The 10,227-nt window shown below is 36.8% G+C and overlaps 1 protein-coding gene across 1 annotated transcript; it reads right to left on the reverse strand.

Annotated features, from left to right (window-relative positions):
• Nucleotides 1-7,577: 7,577 nt before the first annotated feature.
• LOC114040069 (olfactory receptor 9K2-like) lies at nt 7,578-8,528 on the reverse strand. Its single transcript, XM_027858052.1, has one exon. It carries the CDS (start codon nt 8,517-8,519, stop codon nt 7,578-7,580), a length of 942 nt encoding a protein of 313 aa, XP_027713853.1. The 5' UTR covers nt 8,520-8,528.
• Between the last annotated feature and the right edge of the window lie 1,699 nt (nt 8,529-10,227).

Consider the following 10,227-nt stretch of genomic DNA (forward strand, 5'->3'; position numbering starts at 1 on the left):
AGACATCACAACAACAAAAAGAAAGAGAAGGGGAAAAGCTGTTTAACAAAACCAATAAATATATCAAAGTAGTCTAATGATATATGTTGTATTCTATATTCATTCTCTGCTCCCAGAACTCTGCAAAGATCAGAGGGAGTTTTATTTTCCCATCTCTTCTTTGGGAAGAAGTTTGGTTATTATGATTAAAAGCATTCATCCTTCCATCTTTTTGACCTGATTATTCTTCTGTAGGCTAGGTTTGATACTGGAACTGAGACCCCCGCTTTGCTTCTGGGGTCTGAACCACACTTTGGTTGCTTTCTTTTGAACTTTCTTCTTTCTTTGTATTCCGCCCAGGATCTCCCTACAGAGGATTACCATCCTGGGGCACAGGTTCTCTTCTCAATGAACCCTGGATCTGTGATCTGGAGCTGGGGATTGGGTGACAAAGCTGCCAGTTGGTACCTACAATTTATTTTAAGGATAAAAAAAACCCAGCCTGAATTGCTTAGGGATGAGGTTAGGATATTGCTACCACAACAACTTAAAAAAAAATCTAAACAGAAAAGTTTGTATGGGATTCCAGAAGCAATAGGAAGTCACTGCAGTGGCTTCTAAGTAGGGGAGTGACATGATAAGATCTGGGCTTCCTTTTAGTTCACTTCTTGATTTGATGTTATAGTTGGTCTCTGCACTCTTCTGTGTGGGATATTTAGGCTGAGCTTTTTTCCTCTTGGGTCCTTCTGTTGCTTTGGGGGTGATATTAAGTGTTGCACTATTCCAAGACCTAAGGGACAGCTTGGGCTGATGACCTTCAAGCTTTCAGTGCTCTCACAAAGATGTGACCTGGAGCAAAATCTGCTTATTCACTATGTTTCTGGTGAGAGATCTGAAAGTTTCTGACCCTGGCTTAGGTCTGAATGAGAAATCTGCCAGCTTGTCCCTGTTTGGGAATTCCAATAGAACTCACTACTGATCTCATCTACTATCAACTCACTGGGAAGTTCTGCAGATTCAGAAAAATGGAACTGTAGGCTCTTCTTTGGTCTGGTATTCCTGCCATGGTTATTCAACTACAGGTTTCAGCCTGGATTAGAGGCTTGAACTGAATTCCTGCACTGCTCCTGGGGTCAGAACCCTCTCACCCCCAACTACTATTTGCTTCTGAACTTGTTCCTTACTCAGAACATAGTTGGGGCTGGTGCTGCTGTCATTCTCTACCACCTGTAAGCATGGATTCCCTTCTCAATTCACCGCAGCACTGTGACCTGAAATTGGGTAGTGAGTAACACAGCTGCCAAATGTCACCTTTACCCACATCTTTCACTAGTTCAGGGACCTCTAGACCTGTTTATCCCTCTTTCTGTTCTGCTGAAGAAGTGCTGGAATGCTCCTACTTCTGCCTCCTGGTCAGATCCCATCCCCAGTGTCCACAGATCAGTGTGACTTACTTTGATTTATTTTCTTTGATTTTCCCAATCAGGATTTGTTCTTGAGCATTTTCTAAATCTTTGTAGGGGAAGTGTTGTAGAGAAGCTGACTGTAATTCTTCCTGTTACTCCACCATCTCGATTCCCATGGCTAAGTATTTATGCTTATAGTACTCCCCTTTTAAAAAAGAAATTATCAGCAAATAAAATGTAATAATGTCTTTTAAAAACATTTTGGTTATTTGAATTCTGAAAAAAAATCAGTATTTATTGCGTCATTGTGATCATGAATGTTAATGGCACCTTATTATGTGATAGGCGGAGTTTGCTCATGTCATAGGTCTAGTGATATGTCATCTTATAGAGGGGGGCAGGAATTATAAGATACCTTTTGCTAATGGAGATACTGAAGCCCACAGAGATTTTTTTCCCCAAAATAATACACCAGAGGAATATATTATCTTTGTTGAGGCGTGTTGTGTAGAAGGATTGTTTTGTTTGGTCTTCTTTTGGTTCCTCTCAGTATTTCTACTTCTCTGCTATTTACAAACTTGATTCCTCATATACCATGACCCTGGAGCCTACTCTTGTTATATCTTCATAACTGATTTCTTCTTCTTGTTCTTTTTGTCCTCCTCCTCCTCCGCCTCCTCCTCCTCCTCTCTGAGCTGGGAAGGGCTGCATGCTTAGATTGCTTTTTAAAGATTATTTTTTGCGAGACCAGCTGCTAAAAAAGGGGGGGGGGACTTATTGAAACAACGAGAAATTTTGGACATAATGGCAGGACCTCTAACTGAGAAAATAACCCAGTAATTGGGAATTTCTTAAGGGTTTTATTCATTTGGGATTAAAAATAATAGTCTTGAAGTAGTTAATTTTGACTCTCATTAATTCCCTCTACTTTTTCTCTCTCAAAAACAAAAAAAAAAATTAAAAAAAAACCTTATGGCTTTGAAAAGTGACCAGGAAAAGGAAGGGGAAATACTTTTAGGTAAGAGATAAAACTAAAAATGCTGTCATCTCTTTCATGCAGAAGGTTAATAGTCAAGATTACTAGTTGGAAATCCACTGTTTTCAAAAAACTGTATGTTCTAGGAAAATTTTTGAAGTATTTTATGTATATTATCTCAGCACCACAATTGTGTGTTTCTATGATGAGCAATTACTAAGCATCCATTGTAGAAAGAACTTCAATAAATCATCAGATCTAGTCTAGTGCTAGGCAGGTGATGGTTAGACCCAAATTATCTGAGAAGACATATTATCTTTTCAAGAGGTGCTTACAATCTAATGGAAAGAAGTAATAATAAATATAGATATCAAAATTATGAATAAATAAATGAATGAATAAAAAAACACTTATTAAGGGTTTACTACATGCCAATCGTGCTAAGCAGTGAGGGTACAAATAGAATAAGAAGATAGTCACTGCTTCAAAGAGCTCACAGTCTAACTAGGGACTTTAGCACATATTAGAGAGCTCAGCTTTGGAGTCTACAGAATGGATACATTGAGGGGTCTGCCTCATAGGAGTGTGCAGCACCACTGGTAAAAAGGAGGTAATGAGTCATAGGGTCAGAGTGGTGAAGATAAAGATTCAGGTCAGAAGGGGGAAAATGGGAAGGGGCTATTTGTAGTAATGTTGGGATGGGTTCTGGGAAATAATGAAGGGGAGGTTCCCAGCTGGAGAAGTAAAAAATAAGGTACCATTAGAATAATAATTCCTCTATGAAAATTTTCCTAATCAATCCCTCCACTCAGAAATGATCCTTAAGCACACACAGAGTGTACCTTAAGTTATCTAGTAATTATGTGTGTGTGTGTGTGTGCGTGTGTGTGTGTGATGCATTCTCCCTTTCTACATGGTAGGCTCCTTGGGGACAGGTACCTCAACTAATGTAATTATATTTTCTATAGGACTTAGTCCTAGGCTTTACACTTAAGTACTTAATAGAGAGGCAACGTAACAAAGTAGATAGAGGACCGGACTTAGAGTCAGGAAGACCTGAGTTGAAGTGATACTCCCTACATCCTAACTAATTGATCATGGCTCTTTTAGACTCTCAAAATCTCAGAAAACTCTTTCATAATAATAGCTAATATTTATTTAATACTTACTATGTGCCAGACTCTATGCAATAATTATCTCATTTGACCCTCACAACAACCTTGGGAAGTAGGTGCTATCCTCCCAATTCTACAGATGAGGAAACTAAGGCAAACAGAGGTTAAGTGACTTGCCCAGTGACACACAGCTAATAAGTGTCTGAGGTAAGATTTGAAGTCAGGTCTTTCTGGTTCAAGGTTGGAGTTCTTTCCATTGTACCCCCTATCTGCCTCTAAGTCTACTAGTTACAGATGAATTACTGATATACAATAGTAGAATGGTTTTCACATCAGAAATTCTTTGCACCAGTGACATCACAGGTCTATGACCCCTGTCTAGCAGAATAAAATCAAACCAAAGAAGTACTTAATATATGTTCCTTGAAGTTTATTGTTATTATTATTAACAGCTACCATCTATATTGAATCTACTATGAGGCAGATGCAGTGCTAAGCACTTTGCATTTATCTTATTTGATCCTCAGAACAAAACTGGGAGATAGATGCTATTATCATTCCAATTTTACAGTTGAGGAAACTGAAGTTAAGTGATTTGCTCAAGGTCACATAGCTAACAAGTGCCTAAGGCAAGTTTTGAACTCAGATCTTTTCTGATTCTAGTCCCAGTGCTTTATCCACTGTGTCATCTAGCTGTTGAAGTTAACATTTCAATTTAGAAAGAAATCAAAGCATCTTAATGGGACAGAATAAAAGTTGTCCTTATAATTAGATAAGTACGTTAAGTTTACTTAACCCATTACTGACTTTATTTATACCGCTTGGGAGAAAAGGTGTTTCCTTACGATTTCTGGGTTATACATTTTATATTCAACTGCTTTCCATATTGGGAAATTCTGTCACAACTCAAATCTGGTACTTCTCTAGCCCTTACATCTTCAAATGGAAAGAAAGGGGAATAGAAGAAAGAAAAGTATTATGAAACAACTAGTGAGAGAAACTGTAGAAAAATAAGGTTCATTAATAACAATGGAACAAAAGGTTTAGAATCTCAGTACCCATAATGAAAAAGAAAACATTAAATGGGATATCACTTCTGGATGTCAAATTATATGATAAGCAATAATCTTCAAAACTACTATGTCCTTGTCAAAAATAGAATAGACAAGATCAGGAATATTTACAATCAAGCTCAGTAACTCAGTGTTTGATAAACTCAAGACATAAGTTATCTGAGGAAGAGCTCCTCATGCAACAAAAAGTCCTGGGAAAGTTAAAAAACAATTTTGGCAGAGATGAAGGTTAGACCAATAACTTATATTCAATACCATAATAAACACAAAATGGATAGGTAAACTGAATATTAAAGGTTTGACTAAAGTGAGAATACTTAATCAATCAAGTAATCAAGTTAATGGCAAAATATATATATTTTTTAAAAATAGGATTTTATTTTTTCCCCAGTAACACATCAAGGAAGTTTTTAGCGTTCATTTTTACAAGATTTTGAGTTCCAAATTTTTGCCTTCCCTCCCTTCTCTCTTCTGAAAGTGATAAGCAATTTGTTTGATATTGTTTATGCCTGTGCATCCTGTAAAAAATATTTCCATATTTGTCACAGTTGTGAAAGAAGAAACAGATCAAAAGGAAAAAAAAACATGAGAAAGAATAAAGTAAGTAAAAAAAATATGCTTCAATCTGCATTCAGAGTCCATCAGTTCTTTGTCTGGATATGGACAGCATTTTTCTTCATGAGTCCTCTGTACTTGTCATGGAACATTGTGTTGTGAGAAGAGCTAAATCATTCATAGTTGATCATCATACAATGTTGCTGATACTGTGTATAATGTCTTCCTGGTTCTGTTCATTTTACTTTTCATCAGTTCGAAAAGTTTTTCCAGGATTTTCTGAAATTTGCCTGCTCATCATTTCTTATTGCGCAATAGTATTGTATTACATTCACATACCACAGCTTGTTCAGCCATTCCTCAATTAATGAGCACCCCTTCAATCTCCAATACTTTGCCACCACAAAAAAGGTCTGCTATAAATATTTTTGCACACGTATGTCTTTTCCTCTTTTTTATGATCTCTTTGGGATACAGACCTAGCAGTGGTATTAGTGGATCACATTGTACACATAATTTGGTTGCTCTTTGGGCATAGTTCCAAATTGCTCTCCAGAATGGTTGGATCAGTTCACAACTCCACCAATATTATGAATCAATTTCCCAATTTTCCCACATCCTCTCCAACATCATTTATCATTTTCCTTTTTTTTTTTGCCATATTAGCCAATCTGATAGGTGTGAGGTGGTATCTCAGAGTTGTTTTAATTTGCATTTCTCTAATCAAAAGTGATTTAGAGCACTTCATCATATGCCCACAGATAGCTTTGATTTCTTCATCTGAAAACTGTCTATTCATATTCTTTGACTACTTATCAATTGGGAAATGGCTTGTATTCTTATGAATTTTGCTCAATTCTCTATATATTTGTGAAATGAGGCCTTTATCAGAGATCCTTGATGTAAAGATTGTTTCCCAGCTTTCTGCTTTTCTTCTAATCTTGGTTGCATCAGTTTTGTTTGCACAAAAGCTTTTTCATAAAAATCTTCTTTATTCGTAGGTTCACACTCTACTCACTGTTGGGAAATTCTCTCAACCAAGAGTAATGGGACCTCTTGGGAGAGCTATCTGTCAGTGGGAGGTGAAATGACTGTGATTCAAAGATAGGAAGACAAACTGAAAGCAAAGAAATGCATCAGCCTGCTAAAGAAGACTGCTCATTGATAGCAGCTTCAGCTATCAAAGTTTAATTTTTATAACATTTTAGTCCTACTTAGAGTACATAGCCAATTAGCAGCATTCTGTGGAAACTTGGGATAAATAAATAAACCATTTTATAGGAGAAGGAGGGCCAGAAAAAAGAGGAATAAGACAAAGGCAAAGGGGGTTCCTGGGGTAATATTTACCATTTAGTTGACATATTTTGTTTTTGGAATGAGAACACAAGAAAACACTCCCAGTTCAAGGGCAGGAGACAAGGAGAAGAGACCAAATACTTTTCTTTCATTAAAGAAAACCATTTAGAGAAAATTGAAGTTATCTTATCCAAGGATAACACATAATTACGACAATTGATGAGACCATCTGATTTAATTTCCTGGCATGGTTTATTATATTTTATTTCTCTGCCAATAGTGGTTGGAGATTTTCCACTATTAGGCCACCAAATAGTTAAGAGATCAGTCAATTTGGAGTGCCCCAAAATGATTTGGGTCCCCTCTCCCCTACTCCCTTACACCACAATTTAGCTTATTTTCCAAATAAATGTAGATTGCTAAATAAATGAATAAATAAACATATAAACAAACAAATAAATAGAAAGTGCACCTTCAAATACAGATTGTCAACAACTCATAACCCAGACATGTAGAAACAAATTTTAGACCTGCAAATTTAGCAAACCAAATTCCCAATCACTTCTATAGGCATGCAATGACCATTGGAATTTAAATTTTCCCTAACGTGAGTTATATATATATATATGTTTTCCCCCTATGGTTTTTGAATGCTTGCTTATTTGTTTAAAGGCAGGTAGTGGATAAAGCACAAGACTTCGGGGAGGTCTGAGTTTAGATATGGTCTCAGATGCTCACTAAGAATATGGCACTGGGCAAGCCACTTAACCTCCTTCTGCCTCAGTTTCCTCATTTGTAAATTGGAATAATAATAATAGCATCTACCTCCCAGTGCTATTGTAAGAATAAAATGAGATATTTATAAAGCCTTACAAAACTTACCTAACTGTGAGTTTATATATATGTATATATAAAAGAGTTACTACTGTTGTTATTGTTTTTTCTTTGTTTTTTCTTTGTTTACTGTGCCCTTAAAACTGATTTCTGAATTTCACGACTTACAAGAATTATTATCCTGAAAGAAAAGTAGATGGAATAGTTTGTCTTCACTAGAAATCACTCAAGTAGGCTTACAGAGGGACAATTAGGTGACTTAGGGAGAATCTTCATTTAATGGTAGCTCACAGATACAGAATCAACATCTATTAAATGGGACAAGATAGTAAAGTCAAAGAATTTAGAGAAAACTTTTTTCCCCCCATAACATACTTTTCAGAGCTTCTTTGACATCCTTGTTTCTTAGAGAATAAATCAAAGGGTTCAACATAGGAGTGACAATAGTGTAACACAGAGAGGCCACTTTAACCAGTTCTGGGCTACTGGCAGGTGTGAGGTACATAAAAGAAACTGTCCCATAGAGCAAACTCACCACCATCAGGTGGGATCCACAGGTGGAAAATGCTTTCATTTGTCCTTCAATGGAATGGATCTTCAGAATAGTAGACAAGATATAGATGTAGGACACTATGATGACTATTATGGTGGGCAAAATAATGATAACAGACAAGGAATATGATACCACCTTGTTAATAAAGACATTAGAACATGAAATCTTCTGTATTGGATGAGTGTCACAGTAAAAAAGGTCAATAACATGAGATGCACAGAAGGACATAGTAAAGGTAATGCTGACTTGAAGGATGGAAGTGATGCAGCCACAAAAGTAGCATCCCGCCACCAGTTGGATGCAGAGGCGTCTTGACATCTGGGCAGAATACAAGAGTGGAGAACAGATGGCTATGAAGCGATCATAGGCCATAGCTGCCAAGAGAAGGCCCTCAGCCACAATAAAGAGAGCAAAGAAAAAGAGCTGGGCCACACAGCCTGCAAAGGAGATGGTTTTACTGTCAGATAAGAAGTTGGCTATGGCTTTGGGTGTCACAGCAGAGGAGTAGGAAAGATCAATAAAAGAGAGATTGCCTAGGAAGAAATACATTGGTGTGTTCAGCCGGGAAGCAGTCAGGATGAGGACAATCATACCAATGTTCCCCAGAAGGACCATGCTATAGGTAAGCAGAAATATGAAGAAAAGGAGGATTTGGAGCTCTGGGCGGACCTGGAAGCCTACAAGAATGAATTCATTCACTTCTGAGTGGTTGTTTATCCCCCTCTCACCCATTGAAGAGACCTGCTGAAAGGCAAGGTCAAGAAATGAATTCTCATTTTGGATCCTGATATCACCACTGACAAATATTCAATCGATACCACTAAATACCTGTCAAACATATCATTTAATTTGCATAACATTTTTATATATTTATATATTGTGCATCTTTGTATTAGGGGATGGAACATGTTCAGTTTGGCCATTTCTGGTGCCTTTTAAAGAGCATATTCAGATATTTCTTTGCTGAAATCCAGCCAATTAGATGCTCATGGATTTTTAGAAAGTGGATGGGAGAAAGGAGGATCACTCTCTTCCCTATCTTAATCTCCAGATGTTGTCCTACAGTGCTCACACTTCAAAGCCAGAAAGGAAAGTAGAGGCAGAGAGAATAGTAACTACTTTGTACATTTTTTGAATCATCTGTTCTTCTACCTTAGCATCCAGTTAGAGGATTCTTGCATCACCTTCATTTCAAGCCCCTGAGTCATGGAGGGATGGAAACAAATCTCCAAAGCTTCTACAGCATTAATTTGAAGGAGATAGAGAATATATGCAAATATTCTGTATAATCTACCAAGAAAGGCAACTCTATACATACCTCATGCTATGTTTTGCTTTACTAAGAATAGATCTCTTGACCAATATAATAAAGTAAGTTATCCACTTCCTGGCAGTGAAATGACAGACTTGTTGCTAAAAGAGATATATGAGGTCAATGCAGAAATTTGATTTGGTTTACTATGTATATTTGTTTCAGAGTTTTTTTTTTTGTTTTTGGTTTTGTTTTTTTTTTCAGAGTAGTGGATGGATCTGGAAGGAGGAATTTTTTTTATTTAATAAAAGAAATAAAAAAAAGCTCTTTTCTCTTGATCACTAGCATTTCATGATAATTTTTCTCTTGAATAAATCTCTTTTCCAACTGATCTCTTTCCTGAAAAATCTTCAGAAGTGGTCTAAGGTAAAACATAAAATACTCAAATTGACATTTAAGTCCTTCCACCAAATGACACTCATTTACCTTTCTAGTCATTCATTCTATACCCATTCATTCAGCATCCTTTGCAGCTAAACAGTATTGTTCGCTGGTGCCTATAATTGACATTCCATCATCTATTTCCACACTTTTGTACCCTTGTTTGGTAAGCATTTTGTCATCTTAGAATCTCCTCCCTCAAAATACATATCTGATGCAATGTCCTGTACAAGGCCTTACCTGATTCTCCTGGCTGTTTGTTCTCTCTCTCTTATGAAATTACTTTGCATTACTTGGTGTTGCTGAATGTCTGTAGAGATGATATTCTGCCAAACAGAATATACATTCAGTTAGGGCAGGGACTGTTTCATTTCTATCTTTGTGTTTCTAGCATCTCAAACATTGCCTTGTAAAGAGCAAGTGATTAGTAAATAATTGTTGAATTGAATTGAACCTTAAAATAGAAGCAAGGCCAAAGAAGTAGGCACTAAAACTGCAAGTCTCTTAGAAGTTAGACACCAAGAATGAAAAAAAGAGAAGAGTATGGAGACAACATCAAGATGATAAAGGTAGAGCAAGAGAGAGAAACAAAGAGAGACAGAGGCAGAGATAGAGAGATGGAGACAGTCAGAGAAGGATTGACACAGAGACAGTCAGTGGTGAGAGAGACAGAGAAATGATGATTTAACTTGAAAGAAACATTTGAAATAATTCAGTATAATGACCAGGTGAGGAAACTGAGTGCAG

Source organism: Vombatus ursinus, unplaced genomic scaffold (assembly GCF_900497805.2).
Source record: "Vombatus ursinus unplaced genomic scaffold, bare-nosed wombat genome assembly UNPS02012709.1, whole genome shotgun sequence".
Classification (NCBI taxonomy): domain Eukaryota; kingdom Metazoa; phylum Chordata; class Mammalia; order Diprotodontia; family Vombatidae; genus Vombatus; species Vombatus ursinus.

Bases quoted from the DNA above. Each gene is read 5' to 3' on its own strand.
- LOC114040069 (XM_027858052.1), bottom strand. From the start codon at position 8,519: ATGGGTGAGAGGGGGATAAACAACCACTCAGAAGTGAATGAATTCATT.